Source organism: Aquarana catesbeiana, linkage group LG08 (assembly GCF_042186555.1).
Source record: "Aquarana catesbeiana isolate 2022-GZ linkage group LG08, ASM4218655v1, whole genome shotgun sequence".
NCBI classification, from domain to species: domain Eukaryota; kingdom Metazoa; phylum Chordata; class Amphibia; order Anura; family Ranidae; genus Aquarana; species Aquarana catesbeiana.
In genome coordinates this window covers 43,130,856-43,144,379 of record NC_133331.1, presented here as the reverse complement: position 1 = coordinate 43,144,379, position 13,524 = coordinate 43,130,856, and the positions used below count along the sequence as shown (strand labels likewise).

The window sequence follows — 13,524 nt, the reverse complement described above, 5'->3', positions numbered from 1 at the left end:
TGTTGTGTGTATAGTTTGTAAATAATATGTATCTGACAGAAGCAATATTTGCTCATTTAGTAGTGACAAGCAATGATTGTGTCTCACTGATCATCCTTTGTTGCAAATCTAGCAAGCAGCATCTGTCTTATTTAAAAAAAAAAATATCTCATACGTTCAGCAGCAAAATTTTAAACAAAAACTATAAAATCAATACTGAGAAAGTCAATGTTTCAAAATTAGTAACCCAGCACATATCAATCAATACAAATAAATTACCGGTAAATAAACTCTTGAATAAAAGTCCAATATTTCATACAACTCTGTCTGTTATTGTTTTCCACCAACTGTGTGAAATGTGGCAAGCCGATGTCACCAACCAGCACTACTTTATACTCACCAGATAATAAGCTGCAAATATGAGCAGAACAACAGTGTATTATGCAATCTTTAGTAATTTCACGTGGTTGGTGGAAGACAATGACAGTTCTATAAAATATTGGACTTTTATTCAGGGGTTTATTTTCACACATGCTATATACATTTTTCTAAGTAAAAATATTTCTAAAGGTGCTATGGACATTAAATTTTCATCACGTGTCAGTAATAACCCATGCAATTGCAAAAATGGTGACATATTCAATACTTATTTTAACTGCTGTATATGAACAGTCAGGACTTTGTATTCAATTTATTTTGTATTGATTGATATAGGTACTGGGTTTTTAATTTTGAGATATTGACATTCCCAGTATTAGCACGACTGATTTTGATTTCATAGCTTTTGTTTACATTTTGGCGCTGCACATATGAGATAGTTTAGGTGTAAAGGTTTATGTGTATTGACCTTTGTTGCAAGCAGCTACATGTTTTCCTAGTGCTGACTGGTTTCCCTTGCGTAACATTTTAGTTAAGGAATAGATTAAGGGTGATTTTCTAATGCACCGTACACATGGGCTGGATGTCAGGAGACGACAACCGGTTTAAAAAAAAAAAAAAAAAAAAAACAGCCGATATTCGGCCCGTGTGTATGTCTGTCTGTCCGTCAGAAGCCGGCTTCTGTCGGACGTGCTTGCTGGGAAAAAAAAAAAAAAATGGTGTTTCTCAACACCTTTAAGGACTGATTCACACCTATGCATTTTTAGTGCTTTTTTGAAGTTTTGCATTACAGTTCATTTAACATGGTTTCCTATGGAACACGTTCTGTAGTGCAAATCTGCAAAATGCACTAAAAATGCATAGGTGTGAATCGGGCCTTAAAGGTGTTGAGACTCCCAATTGTATGACTATTCGCTTCACTTATCCAATCATGTACAGATGAAATAAGTAAACAAGAATTTGTGTTCACATGATAGAATATTTGATGTGAATATTTACACAATTTACTGTGTGAAGATTCTCAACTCCCTAAGTAAATCAGCCTCATTATCTGCAGTCTCTAGAGAGATTGTTTTTTTTTTTTTTTTTTTTTTTTATGGTCATCCGTGTTTTTACTTGGGAAGTCATGGTAAATCTCTCCAACAGGGACACTGAAAAAATGAAAACCATTTTAGTAAAATGGAGACAAGTTAGAACTTTTGAGAATGATTTATTGCTGCCTGTGCCTTCCTGTCCTGATGACAACTGCTCCCCCATTTCATGTATAGGTGTCACAGCAAGTAAGGAGAAATCTCCACAGCCGATGAAAATTTTCACTCTTCCCCACTCTTCAGAAATAAACAAAACATGGCTGGCTTTAGGTATTTCATCTGTTTCTTGGAAATGCTTGATATCCATGCTCTGAATTCTTCACAGTGAGACTAATTGTATGAGTTTGTATAATTACGAATGTGTGCAATTAAACGTAGAATAAGATTTGTAAGTCGAGGGCGTTTTTCAAGGGGTGAAAATCACCAGCGGCAGGTAGATCTCAGTCATCAGGTCTTTAGAACTTACAACAAATGGAGAAAAAGAAAACCTTGAAGCGTAGCTCTTACTGACCTGTAAATGTAACCTTTAAGTTAGACACACATATCAATATGATCATTTGATGCAACTAGAATTAATACATTGAATAGGAATAGTAAACCACAGACCCCACCATTTAATTGACCTTTTGATCGATTTAACACAGGCAAGTCAATCAGCTGCAGTGGCATTTTATTGATTGTTTCTGATTGAACTAATATCTGCTTATGTGTCAGACAGGAATAGTTTGTTTGCAATCACCTGTACCAAATCAATCACAAATGCATAGTCACCTGAAAAGTAAAATACTACTGGGGGGATACTAAGACTGAAAACGCCAATCGCTTTGAAAATCCATCTGAACTGTTGGTTTTTGGGCAGCTGACCTGGAACATCAGATATTCTGATTTCCTGGTCTGCATGCTTGTTCAGATCAATGAGTCAGAAGGAAACTGAGCCTGGAGATAATCAGGTAACTAGCATTCTTGGAATGAGGTCAGCACAGGTTTTCTTTGAAATTCAGTTGTTGTTACTCTTAAAGGGAATATATCAACTCAAGCTCTTAGTTTTGATTTCTTTGTAAACCTGTCCCCATCTTCCCTGCACAGTCACACTTACTGAGCTCCAATCAGGGAGCATGAGTGTTGCTGATGAGAGTTGTAGGGGGGAAATTAACGGAACTGCGGCACTTTTCTGGCAAAATTTGCACTTGTTAATGTGCTGCACCTAATTTAAAAAAATCTGCAACAATTTTGGTTCTGACAGCAACTTGTGTGCCAAATTCAGTTACTTATAATTTTCCCCAATTTTTCACTGTGGTACGACACTTGCGCCAAATTCAAACTAAAGTACCGACAGTTCGTATCCTACAAAAGTGGAGCCAGTTAAGACCAACTCTTTTTTGACGTACGGAGGCAGATTTTGTGAAAGTGTCTCACAGGTGTTATAAAAGTGGAGCACCATGCATCAAATTCAAGTACAGGTTCTAGACCTTCTTTATCAATTCCAGGGACAGTTTTAGGACAGGAAGTGATGAGAAACATGTTCAATGGAGATAACACCACCTTTTTCGTTTGGAGAAGAAGAAGCTTTTTTTTTAATGGCTGCCTGTACTTTCTTAGTGATTCCCATTCCTCTCATTTCTTGCGTGAGTGTCACAGGAAGTCATATTCAGTCTCTCCAGGGGGGTCACAGACAGTAATAAAAACCTGACAAAAATGTAAGTCTATCCTCCTCTATACCAAACTTTGGGCCTTAAGATGATGGTCAAGAGGTTAAATGTTCTCTTATAAACCAGAGAATGTGACTTTACATCATTTCCTGGTGGAGAATCAATTGCTTCTTTTTAAATACGTGCACCTGGATGGTTCTCCATTTTTATAAAGCAGAGAATTTGTCTTTCACAGACTAATTTAAAGATAAATTTAAGGTATAGAATTTTTGGCATACTTACAAGTATGCATACATATGCTATACCCATGGGGCTGTTGTGGAAGAGGAAAATCACAGCTATGGTATATACAAAGTTGGTGGTGGGACCCGGCAGACAGCTATTCCCACCATATAATGCCATTCACAGAATGCCTTGCATTTTTTTTTCAATGAATGCAAAGAATTCTGTGATTTGGCAAGGTGAAGTGGTGGGGCAGTGACCTCAGTCTCCACCATGTCCCTTCAGAGAACACTTACTGTATGCAAGGCATTCTTTGAATGGCATCTGTGCCAAGCAAGTGCTCCCCTGTGTTCACTATACAGCATGGCAGCCACTTGGCATGGGACCTGGAAGGCCATGATGATCACTGTAGTAGCGGTAACTACTACAGTGATTTCAAGCTTCCACAGGAGTCCCACGAGTATGCCGTATGCATACTTACACTGGTGCAAGCCATACCAATATAACTATGCAAGCTTAAGAAAGTATGCACGTGCATATATTGGGAGAAAAGTCAGAAACTTTAGCTCAGATTCATAAAGCGAACTCTATAAGAACCTTTGTTTTAAAAAAGTGACCGTGTTTTTCCACTGAGTCAAATAAGATTTGAAAATGAGAGTCACATGGCTAAAATAAAGACCCCTTAACCCTTTGTGAATTGATCTTCATATTTATTCAGTGATTTAAGAGTAGGAGAGTTTTGCATCGGCAGCCTCCCAGGTTTAGCTTAAAACACTAACTCCCTAATGTGGACCCTGAGCCTAAATCTAAATCAGGGATATGCAATAAGCGGACCTCCAGCTGTTGCAAAACTACAAATCCCATCATGCCTCTGCCTCTGGGTGTCATGCTTGTGGCTGTCAGAGTCTTGCTATGCTTCATGGGACTTGTAGTTCTCCAACAGCTGGAGGTCTGCTAATTGCATATCCCTGATCTAAATGGTCCTGTAGCTGCATCTACACTGAATGTTACCACTTCTCATTTTGACATATGGAGTGCCTGTTACATCATACTTCTTTGTGTATGACATTCCTGCTGTGTGTTCTTCATTTTCTCAGTTATAATAAACCCCTCATCATATTGCTGTGTCCTTGGAGCCCTTCCCACATCCCTTGACTAATTGAATGGTCTACACACACACACACACTACCTTATGTGTCTATGAATAAGAACTGAAAAGATTCCTAAAATCATCACTTACATGATACCATCACCTCCCCCCATATATACAGCACAGGTCACGGCAACCTCTGCAGAGAAGCAATGTATACAGGGAAATGCAATTCTGTTTATTTTCCCTTACACTCCAACCACATGACAACTGAATCAGAGAAAATTGTATGTACGCAAGTATAGAATTATTTAACCTACGGCATAATAATACGTATTGGAAAATTAAGCATACAGTTGTGCTCATAAGTTTACATACCCTGAAGTTATGATTTCTTGGCCATTTTTCAGAGAATATGAATCACACACAAACTTTTCTTTCACTCATGGTTAGTGCTTGACTGAAGCCATTTATTATCAGTCAACTGTGTTTACTCCTTTTAAATCATAATCGCAACAGAAAATGACCCTGATCAAAAGTTTACATACCCTGGTGATTTTGGCCTGATAACATGCACATAAGTTGACACAAAGGGGTTTGAATGGCTATTAAAGGTAACCATCCTCACCTGTGATCTGTTTGCTTGTAATTATTGTGTGTGTATAAAAGGTCCCTTGCATCTTTCATCCAGTGCTGCACTGACGTTTCTCAGTCATGGGGAAAGCAAAAGAATTGTCAAAGGATCTGTGGAAAAAGGTAGTTGAACTGTATAAAACAGGAAAGGGATATAAAAAGATATCCAAGGAAATGAGAATGTCAATCAGCAGTGTTCAAACTCTAATTAAGAAGTGAAAATGAGGGGTTCTGTTGAAACCAAACCACGGTCAGGTAGACCAACTAAAATTTCAGCCACAACTGCCAGGAAAATTGTTTGGGATGCAAAGAAAAACCCACAAATACAGGACTCTCTGAAAACACGTGGTGTGGCTGTTTCAAGATGCACTTGAAGAAAGATGGGCTGCATGGTCGAGTTGCCAGAAGAAAGCCATTACCACAAAGTATCCCGCTTACAATACGCCAAACAGCACAGAGACAAGCCTCAAAGCTTCTGGCACAATTTCATTTGGAGTGATGAGACCAAAATTAAGCTTTTTGGCCACAACCATAAACGCTTCATTTGGAGGTACACCATTCCTACTTCGAAACACGGAGGTGGATCGCTGATGTCTTGGGAATGTGTGAGCTACAAAGGTACAGGAAATTTGGTCAAAATAGATGGCAAGATGAATGCAGTATGTTATCAAAAAATACTGGAGGAACATTTGCATTCATCAGCCAGGAAGCTACACATGGGATGTACTTGGACATTCCAACATGACAATGATCCTAAACACAAGGCCAAGTCGACCTGTCATTGGCTACAGCAAAATAAAGTGAAGGTTCTGGAGTGGCCATCTCAGTCTCCTGACCTCAATATCATTGAGACACTCTGGGGAGATCTCAAAACGTGCAGTTCATGCAAGACAGCCCAAGAATTTACAGGAACTGGGGGCTTTTTGCCAAGAGGAATGGGCAGCTTTAACATCTGAGAAGATAAAGAGCCTCATCCACAAATACCACAAAAGACTTCAAGCTGTCGTTGATGTTAAAGGGGGCAATACACGGTATTAAGAACTGGGGTATGTAAACTTTTGATCAGGGTCATTTGGGTAGTTTCTGATGTGATTATGATTTAAAAAGAGTAAACACAGTTGACTGATAATAAATGGCTTCAGCCAAACACTAACCATGAGTGAAAGAAAAGTTTGTGTTATCATTCATATTCTCTGAAAAACGACCAAGAAATCATAAATTCTGCCAGGGTATGTAAACTTATGAGCACAACTGTATTTCTAAATTAAATACATCAGCACATCTATGAATTTTTAATTATTTGAGGTGCAAAGGTGACTTTACATTTTAAAGTGGAACTCCAGCCAAGCACCTAGAAACACATTTGAAATGAATAGCTGTTTTGTAGGTTAAAGGATTTGTGATTCTGTTCAACCAGAGCTGTGCAATAGCTACCCGTGTCATCCGCCCGCTCACTGGACGGTGAGTCAGTATATATTCCCAGTGCTGTTTCATCGTCCAATGGCAAGCAGATGGTACAGGAATCTAAAATAAAACAGTTAATAGTTGTCATTTTCTTGGCTATTCAAACTACCATAAGTCTGTAATTTACAACACTGACTCAGGGCAAAGCAACAGGTTTGCTTTAGCCACTTGCCTACTGGGAACATTTTTTAAAATGTTCACACATATTAAAATCTGCATTTTTGCAGAATTAATTTAACCCCCCTCCCGCTTATGAAAGCAGAGACCCTGGGTAGTTTTTTTTGCTGTGTGATCAAGCTGATATTTTCAGGAAAAATACACTTAAATAAATCTTAGTACAAACATACACAATATTATACCCACTTTTTTGGTAAAATATAAAAAGATGGGGCTGTATTGAATAAATAAATAATACTAAAACATGTCAGCCCTTAAAATTGTGCATGCCTGTGAAACTGTAGAAAACAAAACAATGGTACCCAAAATTCTGTATAGGCAAAGCTTTAAAAGCTGTAAACGTGAATTTATGGCCATAGAATCACTGCTCTCTCTCCGATTTGTGCGACGATAACTCACATGTGTTGCGCAATTGATGTTTACATATATGTGCTCAATTTTTCTTTTAAATTGTTATACTTCTTGTATTTTTTTTTTTTTTACTTTGTTATCACAAAGGGCTAAAAAGCCCACTATGTGATAGCATTGGGCAGGTGACAGGGCCATAAAGAGATCTATTAGACCCAAAATGTATCCATGTTCTCCAATGCAGCCTAATCATACGCAGACCGTGTTTGATTAACTGCATCCTTGGCTACACTAGCCAAGAAATGAAAGCTGTGACTGCAGAAGTAATGTAATACAAGTTGCTTCTGTGGTCACATGGAGGATTGGGTACAGCCCCATAAAAGTGATTGAGCCATGTGGATTACATTTATCTGAAAGCCCTTCACCATCTGTTAAAGTCAGTACCCCCCTCCCTCCCTCTGCACAGCAGCACATACATCTTGCTAGTCAGAGCTTACACTCTGCAATCCAACCACCAGCCCCAACACATGCTCCTGGCCTGAATAGATTGGTGGGGGTAGAAAAGGAAAGCTTAGTATAAACTTGTTGGGGAGAGACCATAAAGCAGCATGCACTATGAATGAGCCAGGAGTGTACAATGTGCATGTTTACAGGCAGGGTACACAAATACTATTATCAATTTATTTATTTTTTTTCTTTAGGGCTTAGTTCCACTTTAAAGTGAAGCTGTGCTTTGTCCTACGTGGACACATATTTGCTAAGTGAACAACAAATTCTTTGGCAAGTCCAAAAGTTCATAGACATGTATTTTAGCTTGGGATTGAGTGGCTAGCCTGGAGTTCTACCTAAAAAATAAAGCTGCAAGTGTAGAAATTAAGCAACATCATTACTAACGTGTTTGTAAAAGTGCAGGCTGTAAGGACTGTCATCCTGACCCCCTCACTGCCCCAAAACAAGCATGTAGCCAGTGAATTCTGAAATGCCTCTATCCCTGTCCTGCTGGATGGTGGAGCTATAACTGGAATGACATCCCCAAAACCTGCACCTTTATTTACACATTAGTAATGACAGCTTTCATATTTCTGTCTTCACATATTCTGGCTTCCTGAAGCGCTGCTGATATATAGTAACAGTAATATAAAATGTTTAGCGAGTGGCGTATTGATTACAGAAGTTGTACTGTAAATAAAACAAATGCATTGAAGAAAAGTGCAGATTTTACAGATTAAACCTCCAGTTATGAATGTGCTTATTGACTTACACATTTTAATAATAGATGACCGTTTTTCTTTTTTAATCCATACAGTCTAGTAGAAACGGTAAAGTGTTTCAAGTGTAGTACAAGTTATAAAAAATATTTCCCTTCTGTGGAAAGTCATCTTTGGTTAAATATGCCTAGGCCAATGCACTGCATTGTACTAAATACTCCACATAAATTAATAATTTACAAGTACCTGAGCACACACATAAAGCATAGCACCAAGGGCAACAGCTCAGTCCTTTCAGAATACAGTTTAAGAATATAATAAAGTTCTGATGACTTAGTAAACAGAATCCATCTTCTATTAGAACGTAGTGCAAACTTCAGCCTCATCCGTCCCCTCACTGGAAGTGGCTGGCTCTGAATGTTGGCCTCTGGGGTGGGAGTTTTGGTGCAGCCCTGAAACAGATAAAACAGGTCACTTATTCTCTCATTTCCAGACTCCATTTTCTTTTCTTTGTACAAGGAATTGCACCGAATCCTATTGCCTTATGGTGCCCATAGTGAGCCCTCAGGTGTGCCAACACTCTGACACAAGCAGTATTTTTGTTGGGTGTTTTAAATGTACTTCTAAACCTACCTTTTCCTTTTTAGTACATGTACCAGCATTCTTTTTTTCTTTTAACATGTTTCTGTAGCAAGAAACAGCTTTTGTCACCCCCTGTGACATCATTACCAGCTGAGGTCCTATTTACCTATGCTATGTAGTCTGCCCTGATATGCACTCTGAGTAAACATTGAGACACTTTATAAACTGTAGGTACTTGCAGGTATCCTGGGGCACGCCTATGCACATAGTGACTAGGTCCTATGTTCACCAGCTCTGGCTTGTCCTCTTCCACCTATGGTGCTTTACCACTGGCCCATAGCAGTGCTGAGGCAGCCTAACAAAGCATGGGAGACTGGAGGGGGTACGCTAAACCTAGAATCTATACAAGCTGATAGTTGTTTTCAAGGCAGAGAATCCCAGCATTAGGGGCTCCTGGGATACTTCACAACAAATAAAGAATTGACAGGAAGGTACCTGAATGTCATCAATGCTTACTGTAAATGTAGATTATGCACTGGTTTCCTTTTAGGCAACATTTGCCTTCATTGGACAGTGTCTGGCCACCCGTCTCCATTTATGGCCACGTACAAGCAGCTTTTATTTAATTACATTTTTGGAAAAGACAAATCTTTAACTTGTACTGGAAAGCATATCTAATCATAGACATTTTAATAAAGCCATGACAATGTGATTTTTAATATTGGATAAACAATCTCCGCAATGTGGAGGCTCCACACAATGCAATAAAACCAACAGCCTGGGGAAGCTTGTAATACAATGGATGTGCAGTAGTACAATGTGTTATTGTCTCCCCTGTTGTGTAGATGAAGTAGATAAAACATCCTGGCATTGAGAAGGACATTAATGAAACAACTTGGGGTAATCTGTGACCAGGAGCAAAGCAACACCTGTCCTCTTATCTAATAGTGACTAATTATCATTGTGCTCTTATTACTGGAACTTCCATCATTCAGCTGGTGATAGTGCCTCATAGAACAAAAAGAAAACAGCACTGGGATACATAATATTTATGGTGCTGCTGCTTCTGTGCACACTTTCTGGCACAGATTCAGTAAAGGTTCGAACACCCTTCAGACTTGCTGACAGTTGTGATATTGTAAGGCAGAGCAATGAAGTCACCACCATCATGACCCTGCACCTTCTTTAATTATATGATAGAAGATTTTTATTTCCCATAGACTGCCTAAAGTTATAAATTAGATCCTCCTTTTCAAACAGTTTTTGTTGAAAAAGGGTGACCAAAACCAGCCGGATTACACCAAGCAATGCTCTCTAATCCAAGCATCACATATAACAATTGAGCTGCTTCTTGTGCCCTAGGGAGAGATAACAAATGTCCTCCCATAAACTGTACAAGGAGATTCTCTTATATGGTACAATAACAGGCTCAATTCACAAAGCTTTACACAAAGATAAGAATCTTTCAACCATGCGATTGTAATTTTTAAATCTCATTGAACTCGGTGAAGAAAATAAGTATTTTATGAACATAAAGATCCTTGTGTCTTATCGTTGAGAATGGAGCCTAATACTTACTAAATCTGACCTATAACTGAAAATAACAAATGCACTCTAAAATCTTTGTAACAGAGTTGACTTTTATTGCTTGTAGTTTACAACAACCAATTAGAAGCCACCGATCACTGGTCTGGTGTTGGCATTGGTTTCCAACAACCTGCACAGTGAAAGTTGATTACTTCTTATGGGTTTTTACTGCAGTTAGTGATCAGACTAATTTAGGGACCACTATCACCAAAAAACACTTTATGTATTGTATATGTGTGTATGCATAGCCATGTAATATTTTACACACATACTTTTATTGTTCAGTAATTTTTATTGAAACATAATGTAAGTATATCAAGCAAAAAAGGAGTACAGTGCCATTGATCTGCCATTATTGCATCAAATCCCAAATAAATTGGTAGGCTACAAGGGGGGCCTGTGGGTCTCTAAATTAGGAGCAAGCTTCAAAAGTCCACCAGCCTATCACCCAGTCCTGCCTTCTTCTGGCCCAGGTATGAACAAGGATCTCTCTCTCCTTCTAGACAGTCCCATCCCCCCCACAGTTAAAACACACCTAGGGAACACCGTTAACCCCTTGATCACCCCCTAGTGTTAACCCCTTCCCTAGTAGTCGAGGTGACCCACTTGTCCTGAACCACTGTTCTCCAAATGTCCGCAAAGTGCAGCAGCCTTCTCCCCACCCAATAGAGTGAGGGCGTCCCCTCAATAGGAGGGCTTGGTGCCAGGTTTAGAAGAGCATTGGACCCAGGGCTTTTGGATATATTTGTCCAAATCATCACCAAACGTTCCCCATGAAAGGGGAAACCTGCCAATAACATCTTACAAGGAAGCTCGGCTTAACAGTTCTTAAGCCAAGTCTGTGCATATGTACAGACAAGAGAGCCAAACGAGAAACCTGCTGTATTGTATCCTTTAAGGCATCAACAGCAAAACACAGCGCTCGAGGAATATCTGTCTTATTTTCAGCAAGATCATCCTCCTGGTTAGGCCTGTCAGACCATCTGACCGGATCCTTTATGGACTGGCAGATACCAAGTGCTGTAACAGCTGGCTGAATAGCTGAACTGGCCAAAGAAAAGGAAGCTTTTAATAATGACTCCAGTTTCTCGTCAACAGGGTCTTTCAAGCCCTGTGCATTATCTATCAGACAAGTTAAGTTCTTGTTTAAGGAAGAGACTGCTGCATCTATGGCTGGTATGCTCCACTTCTTAATTAACTTTTCATCTATGGTACATAAAAGGGAAAACCTCTTAGGGGGAACAAAAATCCTGTCAGGATGTTCCCAATCAGCATATACCGTCTGTTCCAACAGTGGGTGTAAGGGGAAAGCCTGTGCGGCCTGAAGAGGCCTCAGGGACCCCAAAGAGGACCGGGTGCTCAGGAACCTCTGAAAGAGGCAACTTAAAGCAAAACGAACCATCTCGGTAAGAGTCTGGATCAAAAGTCTCTGCGACTGAGAGGCAGACACCAACTAGATATCTTCTTGTCCAGATTGCTCGAAGGTAGACTCATCCGCCAGACCCTCCACAGAATCCCAGACTTTTAGCTCTTCCCCAGCCTCATTCCTGCTCCAAACTAGGAGGCTCAGGGGAGGGGGATCTGTCATGCTTCTTGGCACCTTGCGGGATGGAGGCAATCATGCCAGCAATCCTGTGCTCTAATCTGACTAGGGCTGAGGACAGTTCATCCTTGGTGATAAAGGGTGAAGCAGCAGCATTGACTGTAGGCACCATACCAGATCGGCGCAGCGGCTATGATTGCCCAGAAGCCTCTGGTCTTTCAGGGGATACAACATTAGGGGTACGACTAGGTTCACCAGGAGCTACTGACAACATAGGTGTGACCTTCCCTGTAGTGTTAGTCCTGCTCCTCTTTTTTGAAGACATTTACAAGCCACAAAAAGGGAGTACCCGGGTGTAGTATTAACACACCTTAGAAGGGAGATCCTTTAATAGGGCTCACCAAGCCCCTATGCAACAATCCTGCTAAGCACCTTAGCCTACCAAGCAACACCTTGTGACTCATGTGACCCGGGTAAGGAGAAATGAACTGCTGCAAATGCCTGGTTCAGAGCCTGCTCTGTGTCCCACAGCTGCCTTCTGGAAGCACCGCATGCTTGGCATACACAGTATAAATAAGCTGGCTGTGAGCCGGGACATTCTGCGCACGCATGTGTGCGGTCCCACCAAACGGGCGTGGCTGTATTCACATATGACACAAATTTCCGTGCGCCCAGATTTGGCTACGGCGCATGTGCGACTCCCAGTGCGCACAACACCTATGGCAAAGCCACGTGCGCCATGGCCACCAAACAAACTGCTGATCATAGCAGGATTGACTTTTGCGAATGCACATGCGCCATGGCAAACCAAGAGGCTTGATGGCGCATAATTCAGGTAAAAAACAGCCAGACACAAGCAAAAAAGGTACACTTTGCAAACACCCACAGCTAGCCCAAAACTCCCCCGTATGGTCACCGCACACAGGTATCCAGCCTCTAGCTAGCTTGACTGATTGTTACAATCACTGGGACACCCCACAATAAGTAAATAAGGGGGTTTCACTTACCCATCCAGGCGTAGGGCAGCTTAGAAACTAAGAGCCCAATCTTCACTCATCACAGCGGGTTCCTGTCACTTAAGGACCTTCAAGGACTGGGTACCCTTTTCATGTTTAGGGTCCACTCCCTTGGACCTGTACAGCACCCGGCAGGAATGCCTTAGCGCTGTGTTGTCCAGGATTCCACTTCGCAGGGTCCAGCGCCCGAAGGTTGCATTACAGGCAAAACCTTGCAGGATCTTATGTCTTCTTTGCGAGGCTCGGGTACCATTTATCTAAGCATATAGAGCCTGTTTCCAATGGATCTGATCGGTCAATCCCTTAAATTCATTTAAGAACAGTTTGTTGGGACTAGAGACCTGGAGCTCAGAGAGCTCAAACAAACGTGCCCATCCATCTTGAAGACACTGGTAAAAAAACTGATGTACTTCCTGTATGGTAGGGGTTATATAGGGGATCACTTCCTGTCTAATACTTTGTCTACCAGTGTCTATTCACCTAGAGATGGCGTATAACCAGTAGGTAATGAATTTTAGCCTAACTCTGTGTTCCATGATGTATGAAAAAGAAAGTTA

The 13,524-nt window shown here is 40.6% G+C and overlaps 1 protein-coding gene across 1 annotated transcript in view; it reads right to left on the bottom strand.

The window, feature by feature from the left end:
* Positions 1-135: 135 nt before the first annotated feature.
* Positions 136-13,524, bottom strand: part of ADAM12 (ADAM metallopeptidase domain 12) — a 970,627-nt gene continuing 957,238 nt past the window's right edge. Inside the window, exon 23 of the mRNA XM_073595739.1 lies at positions 136-8,691. Within this exon, the coding sequence (XP_073451840.1) occupies positions 8,634-8,691 (58 nt within the window). The 3' untranslated portion in view covers positions 136-8,633. The remainder of the gene's footprint in view (positions 8,692-13,524) is intronic.